The 27,150-nt window shown below is 39.6% G+C and overlaps 1 protein-coding gene across 2 annotated transcripts in view; it reads right to left on the bottom strand.

The window, feature by feature from the left end:
- Window positions 1–8,052: 8,052 nt before the first annotated feature.
- LOC111565004 (plexin-A2-like) overlaps window positions 8,053–27,150 on the bottom strand; it is an 88,133-nt gene continuing 69,035 nt past the window's right edge. For both annotated transcript variants that reach the window (XM_023264924.3, XM_055010854.1), the window contains exons 19-32: window positions 26,615–26,758; window positions 23,843–24,077; window positions 23,245–23,387; window positions 22,344–22,612; window positions 20,156–20,222; window positions 19,622–19,768; window positions 18,481–18,640; window positions 17,583–17,686; window positions 15,786–15,882; window positions 14,928–15,127; window positions 14,568–14,737; window positions 13,218–13,430; window positions 11,715–11,865; window positions 8,053–10,403 (exon numbers count right to left, since the gene is read on the bottom strand). In XM_023264924.3, coding sequence (XP_023120692.2) covers window positions 10,308–10,403; window positions 11,715–11,865; window positions 13,218–13,430; window positions 14,568–14,737; window positions 14,928–15,127; window positions 15,786–15,882; window positions 17,583–17,686; window positions 18,481–18,640; window positions 19,622–19,768; window positions 20,156–20,222; window positions 22,344–22,612; window positions 23,245–23,387; window positions 23,843–24,077; window positions 26,615–26,758 — 2,196 coding nt within the window. In that variant the 3' untranslated portion in view covers window positions 8,053–10,307. The remainder of the gene's footprint in view (window positions 10,404–11,714; window positions 11,866–13,217; window positions 13,431–14,567; window positions 14,738–14,927; window positions 15,128–15,785; window positions 15,883–17,582; window positions 17,687–18,480; window positions 18,641–19,621; window positions 19,769–20,155; window positions 20,223–22,343; window positions 22,613–23,244; window positions 23,388–23,842; window positions 24,078–26,614; window positions 26,759–27,150) is intronic.

Here is a 27,150-nt window from a genome sequence, read left to right on the forward strand (position 1 = left end):
ACCCCCCTTCCTCCCTTGCTAAAGCCCAGCCCTACACCCCATCTTCCACTGGTTACTTTAACCCTTCCTCTGTGCCCCCACCCCTTAGAAGAAGAAACAAGGCAGATGGAGGGGAGGAGGATAATGGGGTCTTGTTGGGATGTTGTGGATTTTTTTTAAAGGACATTCTTTAAATACCATATATATATATATATATATATATATATATATATATATATATATATATATATATATATATATATATATATATATATATATATATATATATATATATATATATATATATATATATACACACACAACCATCCTGCCTTTGGAGTCACTTAAAAGTCAGCTTAATTTCAAAAGAAAACCATTTTTTTCAATGAAGATAACATTAAATTAATCAGAAATACAGTCTAGACATTGTTAATGTGGTAAATGACTATTCTAGCTGGAAATGGCGGATTTTTAATGGAATATCTCCATAGGGGTACAGAGGAACATTTCCAGCAACCATCACTCCTGTGTTCTAATGCTAATGGTGTTGAAAGGCTAATGGATGATCAGAAAACCCTTGTGCAATTATGTTAGCAAATGAATAAAACTGTGAGTTTTCATGGAAAACATGAAATTGCTTGGGTGACCCCAAACTTTTTGAAGAGTTGTGTATACATACAAGGTTTTATATAGAGAGAATGTTGCTGAAAAATTAGACATTTAGTTTAGTGTGTGCGTGTGTCTTAGTGATCCGTCATCATTGCTTCATCTGGTCTTCACACTGGGCTACAAAGTCTGCTTGAACTGTGAACCCTGTCTGGACGGCAGCAGTAATCCGCCTCACAATAAAAGGTGATAGCTTACAATAGACTGTGACACTCAGGTCTATAATAGGCTTAGGAGATGGACCACAGAGCAGAAATTTATACTCGAAACAAAAGTGCCATCCACTGTTATGCTAATGATATTAATCCACTTCAGTGGCCCAAGGCCCCCACCACTCAGCAAGACCATCAATCAACAACTGCTGCCCAGTAGTCGAGACACCACAGGATACACTTAAACCTTTCACACTTCCACACAGTCCTGAAAGCACCTAAACCCCCTCCTATTTGCAACTTGAGAATATTTGCTTTACTTTTGTTCACTCATTTGCTAGCAGTTCTCATGCTATCTGTAAATTACACATCTGGAATCACTGGAGAAGGTATGCTAAATGAGTTGTTAAAAGACCCACCCTCTTAGACTGTGAAACAACAGCGAGTCAAGAGAAGTAAACTGGGCCAAAGCTAAATCTTACATTCTTGGGAAACAGTCTTGTAATTTGAAACCAGTCCCAGTGCCCATATTCCCCCTGTCCCATTTCCTCCCAGTTGCCCCTCTCCTCCTCCACACACCCCCATCAAACATTCAGCCCAAACAGCGGGGCGTTGAGGTGGACAATTGGCTCCTCACTGGGATTCAAGATGAGCTTTGCTGAAAGCTTCAAGAGAAAAAGAAGTGTTGTGCCCATTACAGCAGCCACAGCTGTATGGCAGCAGCCATGTCACCCCAGTAAAACATTAATTAGACTGTTGGCTAGTTAAGTATTTCTGCTACTTGAGTCCTCATGAATCACAGCTTCCTGACAGATGGTAGAAAGGCACAGAATGGACCTTTTACTCAAAACAAAGGGCAGCAGGACAGACCTTATTATTTTTAGATGTTTTTCTCTCAGTATATTTCCTCTTGTGTGTTTGTTTACTGGAAGGAGTTTGGGGTCACCCAGGCAATTCCATGTTTTCCATGAAAACTCACACTTTCATTCATGTGCTAACATAATTGTACAAGGGTTTTCTAATCATCAATTCGCATTCAACACCATTAGCTAACACAATGTAGCATTAGAACACAGGAGTGATGGTTGCTGGAAATGTTCCTCTGTACCCCTATGGAGATATTCCATTAAAAATTTGCCATTTCCAGCTAGAATAGTTATTTACCACATAAACAATGTCTAGCCTGTAGTTCTGATTAATTTAATGTTATCTTCATTGAAAAAAAGTGTTTTTCTTTCAAAAATAAGGACATTTCTAAATGACCCCAAACGTTTGAACAGTAGTATAAATAATAGCAAATGCTTAGGGTTCATTCTGTATTTATTATTTCCTTTTGCGTCATTGTAACTTGAAGATAAAAATAAATATTTGCATGCAAATACAGTCAGAGCTCCTTTGGTCTCCATTACATGCCAAGCTTATTCATCTCTTCCTCTTTTGTGACAGCATTTGGGCAAAAGTGGCTGAGTGACTTCCCTGATCATTGGACAGGAAACTGTCGCAGACACCAAGCGCATTCTTCTGACGACCTTACAGAAAAACAATCTGGAAAACATTTTTACCACTGGCATCCTGTGATTTAAAGGCAGTGTCTTGCTTCATATGGCTTTATTTGTTATAGTGTATCGACTGTCCTGCACATCTGTTGCAGCTTATGGAGTTTGAAAACATAGCCTCTCCTTTCCTTTTTCTGCTGCTCTATTTCTTTAGTAACAGTACATTGCAATCTCCATATATCTGCTGCTATCGTAGATTATTTTTGACAGCAATGTGTATTTTAGTTTGGCTTGTAAGTGTGTTTTAGTTAGATTTGAATGTTGTGCTTTTTAGTGTAATGCACCGTGTGCATACACCTCGCAGCATGTGTGTTCTATGCTTTTCTGAAACGTATGATGGAGGGTCTCAGGAGAATATAGGCAAGCGGGTTCAATATCAAAAGAGAAGCATTTTGCTTTTGTGCTTTCTCATGAGGAGTCCCCTTTAGATTTACCCTATACTTTAGAGACCACAAAAATCCTAAGCTCTTGCAAAACATTTTGTGAACATGCAATCTTTCTTCCTTGCGTGCATGCATGCTCTCTCTTTGTTTCTTTTCATTTTGCCTTCTACATCCAGGCACTTGCATTCACACGTGCACATCCGTTTATAGCATGAGACAAAAAACACCAAAACAAATCATGTTTTTTCATACCATAGCCCTTTTTCTTCAGGGCATAGATTATACTCCTGCTTATGTGCTAGCAAATTGATTAATTTCATTACTTAAGATCATAGATTTTAAATGTTACTGAATGTTGCCAGTGTTGTTTCTTTGGAGGAAATTTGCCAAAAGGTGCTTTTCAAGAAAAATCGACAGGCTAACTTGAATCTGACTCAAATTTCACTTCTAGGATGAGTTTTGAACAAAAGGTCAGAAATGTTTTGTCCAAGGAGTCTTATTTTCCAGTAATGAAAGTTTAAGCTACTAATTGGACATTGCTATGATCACTGGGGCTTGGATGGTGTGTCGTAAGACTGCTTTAAGTGACAGATCCATCTCACTAACCAGAGAGCCTATTAGAAGAATATGTCATGGATTGTATTCTCGGAAGACTTGTATTGAAGCAAAAAAGTTCAGCATCTTATGAAAGACGGCATTTTTTTCTTGGCTTTTCCTGGCTTTATTTGAAACATAAATCTCCAAAATGTTTTTCTGTGCCAGCAATGTTTGCTTTTTACTCTGAGTCAGTGGATTATTTGTAAGAGCACAGGCAGAGCTCTGAGCAGGAAGTTGTAAAACAGCCAATGTGACGAGCATTTCATTCACCCGTTCATAATTAACAATTTAGCTTCAGAGATCAATGGTTCTGTGTAGACTTAAATCACAGGATCAGACAAAAAGCAATCAACATGGCGACTTACAATAATTTTATATAAGAATACTTGTTCTTAGTTTAGGTTTATTTATTCATACAAACAAGCAGGTAAACAAAGTCACAGAAGGACATGCATGTTGTAATCCAGAATTTATGGAGCTTTGAAAATGGGAGCCATAAATCCCACAAAGCACACCGATTGGCTACGTAGGAGGGAGTCTGTCTTGAAGTGATTTCATGAGTGCAGGAAAAGGAAGATGAGAAGGAGGGAAAATTGAGGAAAAGTTTGGGAGGAGGAGGAGGAGTAGTGGGAGGGGATTTAATTTCAAACTGCAGCAAATGTTGACCGTTACCTCTGTGGGCTGAGCCACGAGGTCTCTGCCCTGAAGTCAGCAGGAAGAAGAGAAAAAGAAATAACAAAGAGAAGTACCAGATCAGTGAAGTCACTCCTTCTCAAAACAAAATGTCTGTCAGGGGTGTCCCCGTGTGGGTTCTCTTTACGGTCTCTGGGTTCAGCCGGTGTTCACTGTGTGTCTGTGTCATGACCTTCAGGGATAATGCATGGCCCTGTATATGTTCCATACCCACCACACACATCCACACACATATATCCTCAGGCGGCGGTGCTGAAACAGACACTTTTTGTCGCTGACACATGCTTACCCTTTGCCCTCTTCCTGCATTTTCCCAGCCCTCTCACATCTCTTTCTCTTCCAGCAATTTGTGGTCAAACTGATGTAAGCGGTGAATGAATGAATTATCATCATTCTGTGTCTTTTTCAAAGACCGCCTTGTGGTAATAACTTTGTCCAGAAGATGGCATCAGCAGACTGGGGGGAAGTCCACATCAACCAACTGGGCAAAGGCTTCATCAGTACATCATTAAACCCTTTATTCATGTATATATTGCTTGCTATTATTTTCCACTGTCACATAGCTGATAGCATTGAATGGTTGATAGCAATTTAGAATTAAGGCAGTTATGAATATTGAATCTTCAACAGACGTGGCGGTGTTGCCAGTGGACAAAAGACAAATTACAACAGCAAATGTAGGAAATAAAATGCCGTCACGGATTAGCTCATCCAATAAACCCTGAAACAAGCTGCTGCCGATAAAGGTTGGGGTCGTTTGGGATTTATTCTATACAATCATCAGGGTTTTTTTTTTTTTTTTTTTTTTGGACAGCTGTCTTTGGTTGGAAGGAAGAACAAACATACCCTGCCTGTGTTTGACTGTGTACATTCTGATATGACCAATACAGTATGTATTTAATTGAAGCAGCAGGAGACAGATGTTTGCTGACTTCAACAGCCTCAAGGGAATGTGATGCATGATTGTACGGTGGTGTGCACTCATTATGAGATGAAAAATGCAACTTAAAATGATGGTACATGGTGCAAAAATAGTGAATTTAGAATTTTTGCTCATTGGATAACTTACATGAATAATTTGACTCTCAGTTCTGACTCCAGCCATGTTTCTGTGTACATATTTATGAAAAGCAATCTGTATCTATATTTAATGCATGTAATTGTATAATAACCCAGCAAATGCAACTCTCCACTCAGCACATAAGGAAAGTGAAGCAGAGCTGTGCCCACTGACTTAACACACACTCTGCTGCCTTGTTCACATTTGTTCTTGAGCATAGAATGTCCGAAGACTTTCCAGACAGCTTCGTTTCATTATACAGATAGAGCCTCAGTCTGAATTATTCTCCAAGATCCGCAGTCTGTGAATAAGATCTATTTTCCCCAGAATCAAATATTCCGAGCAGCAGGAGAAGCTAAGGATCTGTTATACCTGGCACCGTACTAGCAAAGATTTCACAGAAATGGAGCACTGCGCCGTTATTTTACTCTACCTCACGTATATAATGTAATTACATCAACCACAGGTCAAAGCAGAATGAGGTATAACGACAACTGTCAGGGTTTGATAAAAGAATAATGGGTTTCTGATGGCTATAATAGCTCCATAAACCTGTCTGGTACCATCTTACCACACAGTCTATCAAGATGATGTCCTGCGGCTTTCTCAGCTGTCAGTAGAGGAGGTTTGAGTCTTAATGATCCTCCTCCGCGTGAGAAGTAAGTAAAGGTGAATTGTTAACTATTGAGTGTAGGCAGTCTGACGAGTAAAGAGTGAAGGCAGGCAAGTTGAGGGGTTAGAGCCTGGCAGCTGTACTGAGGACCCTTCGAAACACTGATGACACGCTACCTGGATCTGACAGGTATGAGTTGAGAGGCCTGGATGTTCATACAGCCCTCCTTCCCCTCCCTCCCACCCACTGCTTTGCTTGCCCAGAGCCCTGAGGGTTGAACATGAATAATGAATCCTGGTTCCTTATGGCAAGAGCTTAGCAGCTCCTATATGGTGCTCACATGCCATACCAAATACTGTCACAGCACGACTGCAGCGCAAATCCATCCTCATTCCGGGAGGCTGTTTGTTTTGGTTGGTTTTGCGTTTCTTTCATGCAATTCAAAGGGATTTAGTAATTTTCTGCAGGATATTTCTTTGTTGTTTCACAAGCTCAGAGCTGCTTTGGTATCAGATGTGCAACTCTCACCTGACAGGGTGCGTTTCACTGGTAGTATATACAGCGTTTTTGCATGCAATAAACATTTGAGCTTGCTGTCAAAATGACTGGCTGTCACTGACTCACAGCAATTATAGTATCTCTTGAAATTAAAATCCTGATTTCCCCCAAACCATGTTGTTTCTTGACACAAAGAGGACAGTGAAGGTCTTGTTCATCATTCTATTACTACCTGAGCATTTTCTTCGAAGGAAGATAAACAAGCTGCAAGTGGTAGTCTCAGGGGTCCATCTTTGCTGACTTGTAAAAAAAATGCTTTACCTATGTTGGTTCTGAATATGTAATGCCACCTTACTGTGGGGTGCTATAAAGCAGTCCAGCACATGTGCATTTAAAGCTGCAGAGAGGAACCTTCGTCTCCCCCCTCTGGCAGTGAGAGTAATTACACATATGCTGTTGATGCATTCTTGTGATAAATGCCCTGCTGTTGATCACTTTCCTTTTTTAATTGCCATTCTTTGTCTGAACACTTTTTTAAAAAATATTTGGAGCATCAAAAAGTTTTCTTGGATGCTTGTTGCTGAGACCCACTCTGTCAATTCTGGTGTCAATAGGCTCCATCAACATTGTGTAAACCGGTTTAGTAAGGACTTGAATGTAGCCAATGTTCGTTGAAATGTAAAAATCGGCCTCTCCTGCTTTCAATCCATCCAAAATCAGTATCCAATATTTGCCAAGTGTAGAGAGTGTGTAATTGCAACTCTGCTGTTATTGCTTATTGTAATTATGTATCTACATTAGATATATTGTAGTATAATATCCTGAAGGTTGTGATAAATCGATATTAAAGTATTAGATGCAATGTATTTTAGACAAGGTTTTCTGATGGTGACTTGAATCAAATAATTTAAAAAAAGACAAATGCATTTCACCATAATTCCATCCAGCAAATACGGTTTAGGGTTTACAATAGGGCTGTTGTAGTAGTATCAGTAATGTTGTAAGTATTGAAGGTCAACATTTTGATGAATTTGTCTTCAAGCAAAGCTGGAACAAAGCTTGTTTTACCCATTTTAATTTCCACATTTATAGACGTCACTGGAGGCTTAATACAATTTGTGCGTGGGGCAAACAATTATGTTAATTTCTAACTTAAAAGGCAGAACGATTGATGCACTCCTGGGATTTCAGCTTATCTCTGACATCATTGTCTTGCATTTAGAGCCTTCCCATAAAAACTCAATAAGAGTTTAATTATTAAATTAGCATGCTAATGGTTCTCTAACATAATAAGAATAGATTATCCAGTTATGTGTGGCAGAGTTCAGATTGGGTTTAAAATGACCTCAGCAGCGGCAATATTTTGTCTACAAAATGCAAAAAAATTAAGCGAATTTTGTGTAATATAATGAATGGCAAGGTACGCCAACATAATATTTTACCTGCTAGGGCTTCAATTTAGGATGCTGTATTTTTTTTTATTACAGAAAAGCTCAGTCATGTTTACCAGCATCCATCCATCCATTATCTAGACACTGCTGAATCCTCATTAGAGTCACTGGGTGGGGCTGGAGTCTATCCCAGCTGTCTTAGGGCGAAGGACACTCTGGACAAGTCGCCAGTCAAACGAGCACACTCGCATCCACACCTACGGACAGTTTAGAATCACCAATTAACATCAGCATGAATTTGGACTGTGGAAGGAAGCCAGAGTCCACAAAGAAAACCCATGCATGCACAGCGAAGGTGGGGACGCGAACGTCCCGACCGTAGGGAGTGCTAACCACCAAGCCACTGTGCAGCCCTGTTTAGCAGCATACTTCAGAAAATTACCAGAGCAGGGACAAGGCAAAAATCATTTTTATCAGCTGCGCATTTAATGTATAACAACAGTACAAAGTGAATCTTTAGCTTGCAAAATAGGAGTGTTTTTTATGTACAGTATTTATACAGTAATATATAGTTTAAAAAACATTACAGTTTAAACATCTGACAGTTTATTGCACAACACATTTATAAATTAGTGTAATCAAACCACACATGAAACAGATGAATTCTGTCACATTTCAACATTTAACAGGAACTGTGTTTATTATTTATTTCATCTTTTTCGTCTAGATTAACATGGTCCTGCGAGGAGCATATTAACTCCAATGATACTGAAATGGTAAAAGAGCAGCGCTCCAGAGAGACGTAGATAGTCGCACTGACTTTATATGGAGTGATGAAACAGCCTCAGGCAGAGAAAGGCATTCATCTTTCATCACTGCAATGGGTGAAACAATCAATCAAAACTAAAACCCTGAATTAGTGGGATGCCCAGACTGTTATTTTTTTTTATCATGATAATTTTTTTGAAGTTCAGATATGGCACTATAACTACAGCAGCAAGGAGACAACAAGCAGCCAGGTCAAATGTACATTAGAATGCAAAATTTAAAAAAAAAAGAATTATACGTTGAAACACAAAAACAGTCAGGATGTAAAGCAACGATAGCGCTGCGAAGCAACAAACAGACTTTACAAGGACCAACCGCTGATCCAGACACATATATCATTAATCATATATCCACTCCGTTTACTAAATATAAGGAACACCTGCTTCACGCTGAGCCCATTTCACAGCTCCAGGTCTCATCTAATTTCCAGGTTATGTTCAAAGTGGATTCATTGGGAGAATCAGTGAGACATCAAGACCTTCATCCAACTTAATCTGACCAGATTACTTCAGAGGAGCTGCAGGTGTTCCTATGATCTTGTACACTGAGTGCATTTCAAGTATTATGCTCAATGTAAACAATGACTGATGAGAGGGGGAGGGTGGGGGAGCAGTGCTGTTGGCCAGGGGGAGGCTAATCTGATCCACAATCACCCTTACAGCACCATTAATCATGCTTTCTGCTACAGTTCAATTTGGTCTCCACTTATCTTTGAATGGCTGAATTAGTGGTCTATAGATCATCACTGCAAAAAAATTCCCCATCTCAAATGGGATCTTTTCCGTGTAATGGCATTTATTATTAATAGCTTCTACAGGAGCATTTAACATGAATGAAACATGAGATATATTATATTTGGCACAAAAAGCCAAGGATTGGGGCTGGAAATATCTCTACCTATATTTCAAATTGGAAAGTAATGATGTTTCTGTGTTGGATTATTAAACAGCCAGACCCTCACCTTGTCAGTGACATATTTGGTGTATACTGCTCTCAAACCCGAGGAGTTCAGACAATCTTCATTAAACAAAAAATAACTTATGATGGGAGGCTTTAAACGGGAAAAGGAAAAGTAATGCTGCCAGAATCTTTAGTATTCTCGTTCTTCAGCCTTTAAAAAGGCAATAGGGAGACTCAGCAACAGAAAGTTACGCATCTTCACTCTGAATGGCTACAAATGGCGATGTCACTCCAAGCCCGTGATACGTAGTGCGAGCAAGTGTCCTTCATCTTTGACGTAAAAAAAGTACTTTAAGTCTTGTCTCACCACATGTGCCGTCTCAATAAATTGGCTCCTGTCTCCGTTGAGTTCCTCCAGTGACTTTTCAAGTCGAGTCATTCTTTATTAAGTGCTGTTCTCATTGCTGCAGCCATGCCACACACACATTTAGTATAAGCACCAACTACAAAGACAAACCTTTACCCAGTGGAAAAGAATTGGCGGCAAAAGCAACCGTGATGGCCTAAATCCTCTTTCTCTCCCTCTCTGTAGGAGTGTTTTAGAAGTTGGATGTTTGCCTGTTGGAGTTTCTTCTGAAAAAAACGATGACATTGGATTCAAAAGTCTTGCTTTGGGACGTTCTGCTGTTTGATGTGTGCTGTGGTTTATGTATGTACATTTGGTTGTGTGTATTTATGCATGTGTATGTATTGTCAGTTTGTTTATACAGTAGGTCCATTAAATCTGCAGTCTCTCCATGTATATCAGTGTTTGTGCATGACTGTATGTTTCCATACATGCACATAATGTGTGTGGATGGTGTTCACATTTGAATGCAACGTATGTTTCATGTTTAGAATTCCTCTGTTTCCACATGATTTGGTGTGTGTGTATTGTGTGTATACTGAATGTATTTATGCGTATGTATTTAGGTGTGTGTGTGTGTGTGTCTCAGCTCTCTGTCGACATGGCTGAGGTGATCTGCTCCACTTTATACGCTAACTTCTGCTTCTGGGCCTGTTCATCCTGCTCCAGTGCCTCAATGACCTGAAACACACACATGGCAACAGACTATGAAACCAAGAAAATGAAGCATGTCACTGGTCAGCATACAAATTTGCACATACTCATTACAAATCCACAGTACCGCCAGCATCTGTTCTACGTTTATGATGAAATGTATTGCACATTTTACATCATTCACTTAATGTTAAGCCTCTGAAATGCTTTTGCTAATTCATTGTAATTGTTCATCAGTCCCATTTTTGCAATTATTCAACCAGAAAAGCACTCAGAGAGCACAGTACTCTGCCAAGTTGTTCTATCATTTCCAATGGATGAAGTCTTTAATAAAAAATGACCTTGCAGTGAGCACAGGCGTGTGTTATGCATGTGTATATTAGGTATCGATATCGATTCGCGTCACCTAAATATGTAGCAGGTGGTGGGAATTGATGGAACTCAGAAACACCCCCACAGTTTAATCAATTGTTCCTTGGATCATTTCCAACAGATAAGTCCCGACAAGTCGATTTGTAGTAGGATCACAATCATGTGATTCTCAGCAGGCAGCTGACATAGTGTTCACTTGTAGTCATAGTTACAGTGACGCTGTGCCGCTATCTGGCAATGATACAGAAATCTTTAACAAATCCATGGTTCCATAGTCTGGATCTATGGATTTGTTAAAGATTTCTATATTGTGAGATAGCGGTACAGGACTTATCCATCAGAAATCTTACAATGACTGAGCAGCCTTGGCAGAGTACTGCACTCTCTGGGTGCTTTTCTTGTTTATTTTTGTTTTTCATTTGGCCAAGTGGCATAAGGTAGCGTTACCACAAACTTGTTCACAAGGGCATACACATCCAGCATACACAAAACATCAGCACGCATATGTAAAAGTTATACTTGTGTCCAAATTACACGCATATGTAAAAGTTATACTTGTGTCCAAATTCAAGTCCAGCATTCAAGTCCAGCATTTACTCCTTTTGTAGTCTCCACTCTTGAGGGAGAATATCTAATTCTCTAGCTGCGAAATGCTCCAGTTGAGTTTATCACAGATTGTCATTGAAATCAGCCGCCTGCTGTGGCTGCGAGGGAGAACCAAAACAATAAAGGTGCATGCCGTGAAACCCAAGCAATGAGATGAAAGCTGTTAAAGTGCTCTGAGCTGTAGGCAATAGTAGAGTTAGGTGATAACTCTCAGTGGGTTCATGTATCGTATCAAGCGAAACACAATTTCATCCATTGTTAATATAAAAATATTGCTTATGGCTGCTTTAATATCAGAAAGCGGGTACCAGAAGGACATCTATAAAACATTCCCATGCTAGTGTGTTGACTGGGTCTCACCTCTTGGCTGTACTTGCTGACGTAAGCGTAGATCTCATGGAGGGCACTGAGCACGTTGAACTCACTGGAGTGAAGGCGAGCCTGTTCAGCCAGATAGGCATTCATATCCTGATCACTGATGGCAGGCAGGCGGTTGATGTCAGCATAGTACCTGAGAGGAGACAAACACACACTCTGTCAGTGTCGAGGGCACAGTCATGCATACCAGAGCTTTTTCTCCTCACTTGGTTTCAGTCTGTTGTTGTGAAAAGTCAAAGAATATCCACTGATAACAGCGCCTGTAAATCAGAGGTATTTTGGCAGAAATGTGTCAGTAATACGTATAGTGCATTCTAAACACACCTGCACACTTTTTGTAGATGCAGACACATGCCTTCATTGTCTTGGAAAGGCCTTCACTTGACTACAAAAAGTATTAACTCCATCAGTCATCACTCATTATGTTCAGTATTAATTGCTTTAAAATACTTTGTTACTCTAAGCCAATTCATCTTGGTTCAGGGCCCACATACTACTGTTAATGAACTACCTTTTTGCGAACAATATGACCAAATTGAAATTTCTTAAGAAAAATAAGTGCAATTTCCCTGATTTTATTATGCCTCAGTTTATCATTTACACATTCCAACTTACAGATCACAGTGTATCTACAAAAGGCACAAAACATTTAGTCACAGGTATCTGGAATTGAACAATCTAGTATTGTACTTAATGATCAAAACAACTTGTCATGACGTAGAAATTATTTTAAATTTACATTAATTTCCACATCTGTATAGTAATCCTGAGCACCACACCACACAAACTAAAGTGGGAACTATAAAGAAAGAAAATTAAGTTGTCCCCCTGCCTTGTAAATGTATTAAATTTATACATAAAAATACAGAAAAGTTGTGGCAGTACAGTGGACAAATTTTTTAAAAAGCAGTTACTTTTATTGAAAATTTGCAGTTAATGTCTTTGTAATTTTTACACTTTGCAAAGTCATCCCATGGGCCGGATTGGACATTCTGACCGGCCGATTTTGACCATATGTTTGACACCCCTGCTCTAAGCAATCACAACTCGATATAAAGATTCTACCTTAACTGCATTAGCAAAGAGATGTTTAGCACTAAATCATGCACTGTCACCTTCAGGAAAGGTTGAGACACCATGAGACAAATGTGTGAGAGATTTGCAAAAGTAATGTCATAAAATCCTCTCTGGGTAAGCAAAAGGAAATAAATCAGTTATGCAGTTCTGGTAAAACCTTGATTTTCTCTTCCAAAATATATACATAATGGCAACCATTGTTGTGGCACAGTTGGAGAACAAGATTTCAGTCTAGCCTTCCAAATCTATGTATACATTACATCATCTTACCTGACTGAATACAGAGAGTGAATAAACATGATTGTGCTTTTGTCCAGAACTGTGCAGTACCAAATCTGTCTACAGTAAATTTCCACTTTTGAGAGGGAATTTGTCTTTGTACGCACACACTCAACCACACATACACACCTTTCCACCCAGCTTTTGTAATGCGGTATATCCTTGGCATAGAGTAGCTTGGTGGAGGGGGAGTCTTTGCCCAGACGGTGTTCAGATGTCGAGCAAGAGTCCATAAAGGTTTGAGCCACCACAGACAGACAGGCATCAGTGATGCTGCTTTTATGGATGTCAAACACAAACTGGGGATTCTTGATCACATTTACCCAGAAGCGCAGGGGAAGGCTGAAAAAAGGGAGAGAAAAATAGAGGTAGACACCAATAGAAATATTTTAGGCAATGCAAGACTTGTCTGCAAAAACAAAATAGTTATTTTCTGTGTGCAAAATCTTCTGAATTAATTTGTTTTTGTTCAGAGTCCTTCTGACTGGGTCATGAGAACAAAACAGACGCAGTTTGGAAGGTTATTAAAAGATGTAATTTGGAATCATTAAATGTACAAAGGAATAATAGTTTAATTGGCACTTTCATAGAGCTGAATGAAACACAAGGTAGTAAGAAAAAATAGAAAAGCCAGTAAATATTGCATTTAATTAATCAATATTAAGATATTACTAAAACCACATAATTTTGAATCTAGGAATGATTCTAAACCATGATGGTTTTAAAAGGGTTCATACAATAGATTGCCTAGCGGTTGGAGCACAAACCACACTGGTGTAAATTCAGTCAGCAGTGAACCTGTATAATAATAACATCAAATAAAGACATACTAAATGCAAAAAAAAATGTTTAGTTATGTTGAGTTTTAGAAACTGTGAAAAACGGATTTCCTAATGTAAGGTTGTACTTGTCACATGTTGGGTTCACAGTTCAGCAATATGCTAAAGTGAGAGTATTGACTGTTATGTAGATCATGGGTAAAAGATGCAAATACACTTTGAATTCGGTACAAAGCTTTGGCAAACATTTTAAAACTGAGGTCATAAAGCCACTTTTCTTAGCAATATACAATACCATTCAAAAGTTTGGGTTCACGCAGGCAATTTCATGTTTTCCATGAAAACACACACTTCTATTCATATGCTAACGTAGTTGCACAAGAGTTTTCTAATCATCAATTATCCTTTCAACACCATTAGCTAACACAATGTAGCATTAGAACACAGGAGTGATGGTTGCTGGATATGGGCCTGTGTACCCCTATGGAGATATTCCATTAAAAATCTGCCATTTCCAGCTAGAATAGTCATTTACCACATTAACAATATCTAGACTGTATTTCTGATTCATTTAATGGTATCTTCATTGAAAATAAACTGATTTTCTTTCAAAGATAAGGACATTTCTAAGTGATCCCAAACTTTTTAACGGTAGTATAAATAATGTACAGTACTGTCAAAAATTACACATCTTCCTCACCAGTTGCTTTTCCACGTGTGGCGGACGTCCATGTCATGGATGCCATGTCTGTCGGCTTGTTCATCCAGGAAGTCAAACATGTACTTAATAGCGAGAGGCAGGGCAGTACCCCGGCACACGGTGCTGAACAGGGTCTCAAACAGGTCGTCCACAAACTTCTGCAGTGTTCCCTGATGAATCACAGCACAAAGACAGCAGAATAAAGACCTCCAGTGTTCAACTTCAATTTGTAATGTCGATTATTGTCCTGTTTTTAACAGATAAAGTGGAGTAAGCAAAGTAAGATACTTTGTACAGATTAGCATGAGAATCATGAAGACAACATGCCAGTGTTACGACATTATATCAATTCTGTAGCACCTTTGTTGCAAGTAGCCTCGTCAGATAGATCTCAGACACCATCTTGCTGCCGCGTTCGCCCTCTTTCTGGTCTCCGTGGTCGTGGTTCTTGACTAAGTGCCAAACTTTGACCCCACTTTCCAAATCAGGGGTCAGCATGGGCACACGGGAGTGGGGGCTGTCGGGGCTGGTGGGGGTGGAGCGGAACGGAACATCCACACCTAGCCGTCGAATGTGAGATGTATAAGAAAAACATATTCCACAATGTTGTAGATGCAGTTTGCAGAGATAATAGGTGTTGTCTGATCACTTTGTCAGACTAGAACGCAAGCAAAGACAAAATCACATTTGTTTCTCAGATCTGAATATAAGGTTGGCTGTCTTTGTTATGATCCGTGAGTGAGCAGGTGGGATGTGTGTGTTCAGACTGTATAATCAGTTGCTGTCATTATTTTGTGGGCTGTTATAGTAATGATGATGTACACTCATTCACTAAAGGCGTGCTGTCTATCCAGGTTCTCATATTCTGCCACTCTGTGTTTTTCTGTTACAGTATTTTGGTTTTTTAGGAAATCATTTAAAATGTAGCATGAAACATCCAGGTGGGCTGCAGTTTCTGAGATATAATTTGAATTGCATTTTCGATAAACCTGCATTCCATGTCTCTCTATAGAACACAAATATATCACATAGTGCATAATTAAAAGATGTGATTATTCCTGTCTATAATATCTTAATATCTCTTTGTTTATTGTGCTATATATAACAGTGTGTGCTAATGTGCTTTCCAGCAGACTGATGAGTGACAGCAGCAGATGGTGCAGCACTGTTGTGAGTTGGATGAATATTAATTATCTGCATTTCTTAAACAGTACTGACCGTATCTGCTGATACTGCGTGGGAAGCTGGCTGAGGAAGGAATGTTAAAAGAAGACATCTGTTTGGGCACCAAGGCCACCACACAGCGCTCAGACACCTGAAAGACAAAAGTAAGGACCTTTAAAAATTTTAGCATGCAGTTCTGGTCAGAAGCAATCATGGCAGGAATTTGAGATACTATTTGATAAATAAAACCAAAAAAGATTTGCACATCAATGATTTAGAGGTTTTGAATGTATTCTGTGGGTCTCGTAAATGCATAAAGACTGGCCTCAAGTTCATGTACAATATTCTGTGAAAATTGATCATCTTCAGCTACAGAGAAATACAGCATTACTCACCACAACTTCAGCTATCAATTAGGAACAAACATATCTAGACTGAATATCAGTCAGAGAGAAGATACACTCAACTGAATTAAAAAATGAATTCACACTAATTTGCATGTATATTTGCTAAGAATGAAGTAAACTAGAATTGACTAAGAAGACAAAAAACAATTCAGCTGGATGATTTAAATTTTGCAAAAAGAATGAATCAGTCCTCTTAATCTAGTTTTTATATTATACAGTATTTGTGTAAGCCCTGTGATAGACTGGTGACCTGTCCAGGGTGTCCCCTGCCTTCACACTAAGTCAGCTGGGAGAGACTCCAGCGACCCCGTAACCTTTATGAGGATTAAGCAGTGTATAGATCATGGATGGATGCATGTGTTTGTGTAACAAACTGCAGAATATTTTGAAGTTGCAATAGTAAAATACAGGCTACTTCTAAGTGATGGTTCTGAATTTTCTTCATGCAGCAATCCCAGGAAAATACTGGATACTGGAGCTGTGTTGGCAGATGAGACCCGGTCATCTGCAGCACAAGCAAAATGCATCCTACTGTTCCACAGATGTAGCTAATACCAATCTAGCTTAGCAACAGAACAAACATTTCCACACCTGGCAGAGAGATTAAAAAATGAAAGAGCGAAACTGTTTATCTCCTCTAGAGATAAGAGGCAGTACATCCCTCCTCTGTCAAAACATACTTTTAGTGCAGAAAATGTAGATTTTCTTTTGTCCGTGTTTGTCTGTGTGTTTTTACGAAAGTATGCTGAAATGATGTGGTACAGTTGGTCCAAAGGTTACAGTGCAGACAAACGTTTGACTGACAAATTAACAGGATGACTCATCTGAGGTCGGTGACCTGTGTAGTCGTATTTATGAGCTGAAAAAAAGATGTAAAAGACACAGGCGCATAAGTGCATGTTCAGTTGACTAAGTGCGCTTGTGACCGTGAGGTTGAAAAAGTGTTGCCAGAGATGAGGTGAGTGATATGAATATGTATGACTAATACTTTGTCCTTCATCAAAATCTACTGTGATGCCTTTGAGCAACTGAATAATCACAGTTTTCAAAAACAACACAGGCTGAAAAATATTCAGGGTCTGAAGGTTTAAGAGTGCAACTGTTTAACCAGCTCAGTGCTAATTAGAGCTGAAAGGATTAGGGAATTGACAGAATTTAATTCTGCAACTGTTAGGATTATGTATTAATTCTTTTCAGAGTCCTTTCTCAAACTGAAATGCTAAATATTTGCAACTTCTTCCATGTGAGTATTTTTTAGTTTTGTCTGTTTATATCATATGCTGTTGCCAACGGCATATCTTTGGTTTTTGTACCACTGATTGGACAAAAAAACCCCCCAAAAAAAACAGTTTATCATGATTATTTAAACGGATGATAAGTAAGTTTCACAATAAAACTGTTACCAGTACCCTGCTATTAATTGCTATCAATGCTATTTACAGACCTGGTAGTGCATGAGTGTGTTGAGCCTCTTCCAGTCGCTCTCTATCTTGGTTGTGATGTCCTCGTCCTGCAGGACCACACGAGCTGTTCTGCCCTGCCGCCACTCTGTAGGAAAATGCAATCAATGGTGAATGTTTGGCATGATGTTTTTATCCCACGTTCCTGATGTGCATTGTCTAATGTCGAGCGCTTCTCTTTCACTGCCCCTTATTGCTTCAGTTGAAGTCGCGTTATCCTTGTGTTCTATGCTAATTTATTGAAGCTCTGCAAGTTGTCAAGGGGAACAGCAAAAAATGTCACTAAGACTGCTTCCTGTACATTCCTGCTCAACAATTAAAGCGATTGTGAGTCTGTGAGCAAAACAAAAATGACACAGCGTCTTCACAGGGATTTAAGCTGCCCAAAGCAACAAAGAGAAATGGATCCCCCCCAAATCCCTAACCTGTAAAAGCCCCTTAAGGTGTAAAACTACAAGCCCAAAGCAATATCAGCCACAACCTACAAGGTATCTTATTTACTCCCTTTGAAGGTGTATGTCAGGATTTGTGCCAAGTCATTCAGTTTTGGATGACATGTTGTGGGTGTAAGCCTAAGCGTAGGTGTGCTGTCAGAAAGGTTTACTGTCAGTGGTGGAGAGTGTTGCTCTGATTAGTGCTGTAAACAGGTACTAGGAGGTGGGTTGTCTTCCAGAAGCTGATGTGGAGCTCTTTGTTGATATCATATGTCTTAACATAGTGTAACACCTGTGACAACTCCCCTGACATGCCCACTCTCAGCTGCATTTTTGCCAACTGTTATTAGTTCAACATGTCATGTGCCAGAGACGATTCTACTCCATGTTTTTTCTCAAAATATTTAAGGCAATTATTAAATTAGTGTTTCACCCTGTGCAGCCTCACCTAGATCCATGTCTGTAGCTCGTGGTCGCTGTGAGTATGGCATGTTCTTGTACACTGCATCCAGGATCTTCTCCTTTACCTGGGTAATGGTGTCACAGTTGAGCACCTTGACAGGGATTTCTGGGCTGTTCTCGTTGTCGGGGTTCACACAACTCAGTGTCTGGATGTCCAGAATGGAGAGAAAGGAGGTAAATGGAAGAAAAAGAAAAGAGGCAGAGAGAAAGGTGTTGTGTGCTAGGAAAGTCCTTTCATTACCTACTCTTCACCTAACTGTCCTGGTGGAGAGCATCTTGGCCAGAAATGTAATTTCACACCTCTAGAATGTGGGTGTGCAGCTCTAGCAGAGGCATTAAACAGGTAATGAGACACAGCCTCTCAGACTCTCTGACATGGCCATCAGAGAGGTGTCATCCTGTTGTTGGCTGGCTCTGCTCTGCAGCTAAAGCCTGAGGGAGAACTTACTCTGATGGGCTGGTGGGAAGAACCCAGTCAGTTTTTAACTGAAACGTAAGAGAAAGGGGCTTTTTGTGTTGTACCTGTAGCTGTGAGTTATGACAGATCAGCAAACACCTGTTTAAATATATGTAGCTTTTCATATCAAGATTTTTTGATCCTATAATTGTATCCCCACTGCATATTACCTCTGATTAGCAGGTACTTTTGTAGGACAGGAGATAAATAAGTGCATGGACCTCTTTAAATATTTTGTGCCATCCTCATTAGACTAGGAAAGACATTACAGTCCCTCTGCAAACCAGCAGTGGGAATTAGCAGGACAGTATTAGTGTGGAATTGAGCTGTTAGAAAAGTGCAAACATACTATACTGATACATATGCAAACCAGAAAATGGAGTTGGAGTTGGTGTTGGCAAACTGAACCAATTGCATCAATGTTACAAGGTCTTATTTTCTCAATTTGTTTTGAAGAAGCTTCGTTTTTTTAAGGCTGATGAGATGGACATCTGGCTATGCAAGATTATTTGTTCCCTGACATTGTTTTTTCAAAAGTATCCGAACAGTCAAGGTATATTCAAAGCCACTTTTCTGTGGATCTGTCAAGGCTCTTTGCCAAGAGATGTGCAAAAATTAATACAGACAAAATTTTGGACTTTTTTTCTTTATAAATGCCTCTGTGGCTCACCAGCGTCTTGTATTCAATCTGCTGGCGGATGAGTTTGTCTTCACTGAGGGAATAGCGCGCTTCTCCTGTGATGGAGTCTATGGGTCCTTTCTCCATTTGCTGTTTGATGGCACAGAACAGCATGAAGAGAGGCTCGCCAGCACACTCCTTTGTTTTGGAAGGTAACCCAGGGATTAGATGGAAAGGTGGGAGAAAAGAAAATAAGACATTGGGAAGAAGCACAGGGAAGGAGAGAAATATGTATTCATCAGCGGCGACTATGAGACTCAGTAACTGGAGCATGACACATCAAACATAGTAAAATGGAGCCTTTAAAATCGTAGTGCTGGAGATATGTTTGACCTCACAGGTAACCATTATCCCTGCACAGTGTGCATAAAACACATCAATACTAGGCAGTTAAAACCACAGCTACAACAAAAACACACGCAGCAGTCTATTTGAAAATCAATGCAAATAATTTTAAGAAGCATTGCCGTTGTACATCACACTGACACGCGGAGCAATAAGTCGTGAGAAACATTTCATTTTTACCTTGAGAAATTTGTGGAGCAAGAAGGCAAACCAATTTGTCAGCATCTTCTCTGCCACTGACTCTGTTCTGTGAGACAAAAAAGAAAGCAGACTCATTTGTTAGCAAGAGGCATCCCGCAGAGAGCTGGAGTGCTCTGATTATTCTTTATAATTTAAGACTTGGAAGAGCCTGACATTGTTGGAACCAAAAAATGTGACATGGAGAGTTTACAAGACGTAACATCTGTACTCAGCCTGCTGGGTCTCAAAGGACACAGACAGCAGTATACTGTAAGTTAAGTGCTGGTAGTGCACAACATATGTGGGTCATGACATAATTATGCAGACACAACTTAGACGGCCACTTCAGGTCTTCCTCGCAGTGTCTGCACTTAGGGAAAGACTTTATGATCTACTGTAGTGTATAGTAACTGAATAAACAAAATGGTGTATAAGTCTGATCCAGAGACTGCAGCTCTTTCCTTTTTTTTTTAACCTGCTGTCTCTCAGTCAATCCTTTTGGTCCTTACCTTCATTTCAACCTTAACCTGCATTGGCTCAACCGTTGACGGCATCCCATTAAATTTCAGTGTTTCCGCCAGAGCAGCATGTTTGAGCTAACAAGTTCTCGTTGTACCGGTTCCCAAGTGAACTCATCCTTATATTTAATGAGAGTGCTTCAGACTGAGAGAGAGCCCTCTTTTTCAAAATAAAAAAGAAAAACCTTTCATGAAACATTCAGTAGGCTGGTCTCAGCACTGGGAAAACAATCGGCAGATAACCAGAGGTGGAGCAAAGAGAGAGAGAGGCGAGAGAAAGGCGGAGAGGCGAGGTGACGGGGGGAAGAAACGTGAGCTCCAGCTGAATGTTTCATGAGTGGCACACAGAAGATAAGTCAGACTGACAACAACTCTGCTGCCGCTGCACTCACTCTTCCCCATTAGGTTCTCTTCCTCTGCCAGTCCCTCTACTCTCTATCACTTTCAACACTCCTGTCTTTCACCTGTCTACTCAGGCACCCTGTTTCTCAGACTGGTAACGGATGTTTCACGCCGCTGCACCAAACAAAGCTAAACAGTAGTGGGCTCTCCTTCGCTGGCCTAGTTACTCAGCCATCAGAAGTGCAGTAACTGGGCTGGAAAGAACAATGCGCAGAGGAGTTATCTATGCCAAAAGATAAGCAGCACTGATCAGAATTGGTCAGGTTTGTGACAGAAAAAGGTCTTGAGTTTAAATTCTTTCACCACAATCTCAAATAGGTTTAGTTTCAGTCCTGAAATTCACAAGGAAATGTTTGAACTTTCTGAAAGTGACCTGTCCTCCGAAGCGGAACTATTTTATGAGCTTTAAAACTTCTTACCTATTATAAGCTTAACTTTTGGGGGAGTTTCATCAAAATTCATTAAATTCTCTCTCCGCTCTCTGATCAAACCTCTCATCTCTGTGTATCAGAGTTACATATTTAAAAGTTTTTTCTGTGAAAATAATCCCTTCCTGCCTTGAAATAGATCAGATGTAATTCTACAATGTTGCTACTTAAATCTATGAAGTCTCTGCCTCTCTCTCTCCACTCACCCGCCACCTCTCACTGCAGCTCAAGCACACCAGCTCACCCACAGCTCTGCTCAAATACTGTCAAACTACTTCATGCTACACAATTTAAGGAAATAAAGTATAATATTTTTGTAAATCAGCTATACGAGTTTGAACTGAAAACCAATTCTGAAGACAAATGTAAGTCCTTTAGATTTGTTGCGTAGAAAATCTCAAAGTCTAAATCCGTGTTTTTGCCACTGTTTTCAGTACACTACATTGTCAAGGTGAACATGCTCAGTCATGACTGCTTAATTTGTACATGATGTCTTCCATCAACTTTTCACCAGGGGAGGACTTTAAGGAAAGTTGATTAATTTTTCTTTTTTGCAAGTACACCATCTACTTTGTCCACTGAAGCCTAAAAGCTGTAGTTCAATTACAGAGCACCTCTGTTTAAATAAATGAATTTAACTTAGTGGTTTCTTTTTTGGCAATACCTTACTTTAAATTCATGCCTTTTTTATAAAAAGTTTATTTTCAAAGTGAGATATTCACCTTTACAAAATGACATCTTCTCTTCTCCAAAATGGCAAACATAATTTCATTCATTTAACAATGGGGAAAGTAACTCCTACTAGTGCAGCTTTTAGTGACAGTGAGTTATTCAGGTTACCTCCGCAGCAGTAGTTTCGGGTGGTTCTTGCTCTCCAGGTTGCGCTCTATAAGGTCTGAGAGCAAGTGTTTGAGGATGTCCGTGGCATATTCCAGCCGTCCTTGCAGAGCGGTCATGATGAGTGAGGCAACGTAGCCGCGGTCACGCATGGAGAAGGAGCGCTGCAGCTCCAGTGTTCGGATGAATGTCAGCAGGAAAACCTTATTATTCACCAGCTGAGCAAACTGCTTCAAGGCTTTCTCCACATTTGCCTGTCCGCTGCCTGGCACCTACATGCATCATGCATTTTTGCACACACAAAGATGCACATGATCATTAGATAGTACACGCTCTAGGATGAGTCATAACATAGACGAAAACAGAAAATACTCAAAATGACTCCGGCCAACCAGTACACTGATGTGACTACTAGTGAGCTAATCCATCCCCATCATGAAAATTTGTATCATTATTTTTTCACTAAATATCTAAATTAAGCTTAATTTTTCTCCACTTAATGAAGCACCTTTACTTTGATGAAGAGGCGCTGATGCTTTTAAGTGCAGTCAGACAGGCTCTTTAAAACAGAGGACTTTTGAAATAATTGTGACCACAATAATGGCTTGATTAACTTTAATTGGATTGCCAACCGATTTTGACTTATGTAATGTGGTAAGTTTTTCCACAAATAGTGAAAAGGCAAATGGTTTCTTCAGTTGATGGATACCATTATACCAACAGACCTCAAACTAAAGTGAATAGATTTTGCTCACACTGCACCGTTCAACACAAGTGTATCAGCTCTTGCCAAAAGGCCAAAATCAGTTTAGTTTGGAGGACACTCGAAGCTTAAGGTCAAGATGTCAGAAAAATGTTTGGAGCTGCATTCAAGTGCTGCTGCCCTGCTTCAGAGGTTCCTCACCTCCAGCTCTCGGAGCACAGGGTGATCATCGATGCCGGGGAAGAGGACCCTCATGGCGTAAGTGCGATAGTCCAAGAAGGGGATGCCAGCTCTGTCCAGGTCGCTGGTTAACTCGTTAATGTCCGTCTGTAGTTCTGCAAAGGCTGCACACAACAGAAGCCTGTGTTTAATGTTTTGACAGACAGTATGCCACAGCAGACTTTTTTTTTTTTTTTTTTAGCAGTTTATGGCAATAAACCTAAGAATACCTGAAATAGTATAGTAAACAAACACTTAAAACAGCCATCACAATTATCTTAGGGTTAATATGAAATTTCACACAATTTAAAAGCTACACGTGCCGTCAAAAACACTCAAATTTACAATTCATTAAAATAGCAAAATCGAGACTCTTTTAGAGCTTTAAAATTGCATACCTGTAGATAATTAGCATTAACTACAATTCTGTTGGTCTTCATTTAAATATATCACTTAATAAACTTTCACATTAGCTCTCAACAGATGGCGCTATAATGCAATGACAAATTAAATGTTATTTTGGGAGGAGTGTGAGATTTAATTCACAGGGTTTATGGTTCTAATCTCAGATCTAACTCACCCTCCTTACACTCCAGAGCCACTCTGGACTCCAGATTGTCCATCTGCATCTGCAGGCGCTTCAGAGTGAGGTCGTTCTCGTGTGACTTCCGTCTGTAGGCGAGTAGAACTATGACAACAATGATGAGGAGCAGCCCTCCGCCAGCTGTGATACTGAAGATAGCAGGAAGAGTGAGCAGGCTGTCGGACCTGATGTGAACTTCTCCTGGAGAGATGTGGAGTCCTCCGACTTGGACCTGGATAAGAACAATATGGGAGCAAGCACAAGATTTAAAAACAAGGTTGAAAATGCTCCACTAATAACAAAGAAAAAAAACTGATTACACAACTGGCCATGAAAATATTGTTGCTGTAGAGGTGAAAGCAGGGGCGGATCTACTGGGGTGGCATAGGGTCGCAACTGCCACCCCTAGAAGATGCCTTGCCACCCCGGCTGCCACCCCAATTCTGAACGATCTAATTCAAAAATATGTATATGAAAGGTTGTGGCTGGCCGTAAAGAGTGAAAGTCCAGGAAAGACGAATAACGAGTGAAACTCCGATGTCCGAGTGCTTTCGAATGCACCATGTAGACGTAACATCCTGTACAGTCTATGCTGCTACAGATACGAGGCGACACGACCCCCCTGAGGGGGCTGCTCTTAGACCTCACTCATGTGGATGACAGCTGGACTTCAGTCTGGCAGTAAGACACTAGTTAGACTGGGTTAGACTACATGCTAATATAACTGTTCACAATGTATTAAATGCTAATAGTGTCTAAATTCACATAAAGCGTTTGCTTGCGAGACGAGCCACGGTTTCCAGTGAGCCTGGGCCTTGCTAATTTTTACTTCTGTAGCTAGCTAATGTTAGAGAACAGCCACAGAAGGATGGTGGGGGATTGTCTGTGGAAGTTCTTTTTCTCTTATTTTGCTAATTACAACCTGTGGTTCTGACAACAGACTGTAAGTTAAAAGAAATCACACATTCACTAAGATTTTACATGACATTAAAGTGTAACCAAACCTCCAGTCACACCAGGTTTTCATGCACTGTTTGAAAACTACATCCTGCTTGTTTATTGCTGTTTTTTTTATAATTTTGGTGTCAAGGTCATAATAACACCAACATTGATGTGTTTCATCATATCACAGTCATATCATTTAGTTTACAGCTGAAAAAACGTTTACATGTTAAGTATCTCTTTAAATGTTTAAATTGTCCACATCAGATTGTATCATAGTTAATAATGAAAATTATCAAAGGATAAAACATAGTTCAGTCAGTGTGATTCTTGTAGGAGACAGTAAAGAATGAAGAGGAAGGGAACCACCAGCAGCTTTTCCCAGCCTAAAAGAAGAGAGGAGGAAGAGCATCCCAGAGAGGAGATGGAGGAGGAAGAGTTCAGAGAGAGAGAAAGAAATGAAGGCATGCAGAGCTCAGACAGTGAAAGGTAAATCAGACTATCTCTGGTCCAGCTGGTCCACATGCTATGAATATTGCTTTAGTATAATATATCTGAGTAAGAGGTACACCTGTCGCAATAATTACCTTTTTGGACAAATTATTATCTGATGTAGTTAATCTTTTAATTTTAAGATGATAAGTAGATCCTTAATTCTTAAGAATATCCAAATATTGGAATTATAGAATTATTGTAAGAAATGTCTCAAATAAAGAACATCAAAAAATAAAACCACAAATCTAAGACAATAAATAAAATTATGTGGACTCTGGCTCTGTTCTAGATGAATTGATAATGTAATCATTGTGGCAGGCTGAACATAAGCAGAGATCACACAAATGCAGATTTCCCAAAACAGTGCATAAGAGAGACATTGTCGAGTCTTAATCTAATTTGTTGCTAAATTTAAGAAACATTTTTAACACATCTAGCATTTGGTTTCTTCAAAGTGTATAAGGTTGACTTTATTTCAGTTTAAATCTTTTCCCCTTTCTGCTAGACATATCAAATCACATATTGTGATTGACAGCTAATAAGAACAACTCATGTTTAGGATTGGCTGACAAATACAAATGATATTTACTTATTTAACATACTTATTTCAGCAGTATTTGCATCAATTTGATAACGCCTGCTGGTTGGTTTCATCCAAATCCATCATTCCATTTTTGAGTAATGTTGCTAACAGACAGACAGACAAACCAATGCCACTCATCACATGACTCTACCAAGGCTCCGCCTCCTTGGCAGAGTATGTATATTTATATATTGTGTGTGTATATATATATATATATATATATATATATATATATATGTATATATGTATATATATATATATATATATATATATATATATATATATATATATATATATATATATATATATATATATATATATATATATATATATATATATATATATATATGCCACCCCCTAAAATGTATCTGCCACCCCTTTGCCACCCTATTAATTTTTCTCTAGATCCGCCCCTGGGTGAAAGAGCAAATACAATAGAGGTGTACAATTTCCCTGCTGCTGCCTTTTAATCAAACAACTTTCAGACACACGAGCTTTGTCTTGTTTTTACATCAGTGCCTGTCAATAACTCTAGAGGGCAGAGTGCTATAATTGGGAACCTACCAGACCATGAGTGACACACACTGACAGAAAGCTAGCGACTAACTGAAAGCCTGTCATTGACCCACAAACACAGTGATGCACAGACAAACACTGACCTACAGCGAGCGACCCACATTCATGCAGGCGGTCAATCAGATGCACAGACAAACGGAAAACTGCTGGACAGACACGGTGTTGATACTGACCAGGACTTTATGCTGCCCGGTGAGGTTTGGTGGCTCACAGAGTAACTGAGTGTCAGACACAGTGAGAGAACAGGGCGTATCTCCAATCAGCACCGTGTAATTGAGCCTGGCTCCACCAGATGCAGATGGCACCAGGTTACGGCCCTGCAAACACAGTTAGAGAAGCAATGTAGAGGAACACACAATAGAAATAGATCACACTTCAAATTTAGCATGCAGAAAACTGAACAGTTATAGATTCAAACAAGCAAATATCTGGTCCAAGTCAGTCTAATGCCAATGCAAGATTGCAATTTTACAAGGTTTTTGTATTGCAACATAGTTTCTATCTAATCACTAAATTACCAGAATGCATTTTTGAAGCATTACTATAATTACTGTAATCAACCATACTGGATACGATTAGCAGCCAGTCTCTGTGCTGCATTCTACACTGGCAGAGTCACATTTTGCAGGAAAGCAAGGGGGGTGGGGGGGTGGGGGTATTCGGATCTCAAAATTAATATCTGGATACCACCGTCGGGACCGAATATTCG

The sequence above is a fragment of the Amphiprion ocellaris genome, chromosome 5 (genome assembly GCF_022539595.1).
Source record: "Amphiprion ocellaris isolate individual 3 ecotype Okinawa chromosome 5, ASM2253959v1, whole genome shotgun sequence".
Taxonomy (NCBI): Eukaryota; Metazoa; Chordata; class Actinopteri; family Pomacentridae; genus Amphiprion; species Amphiprion ocellaris.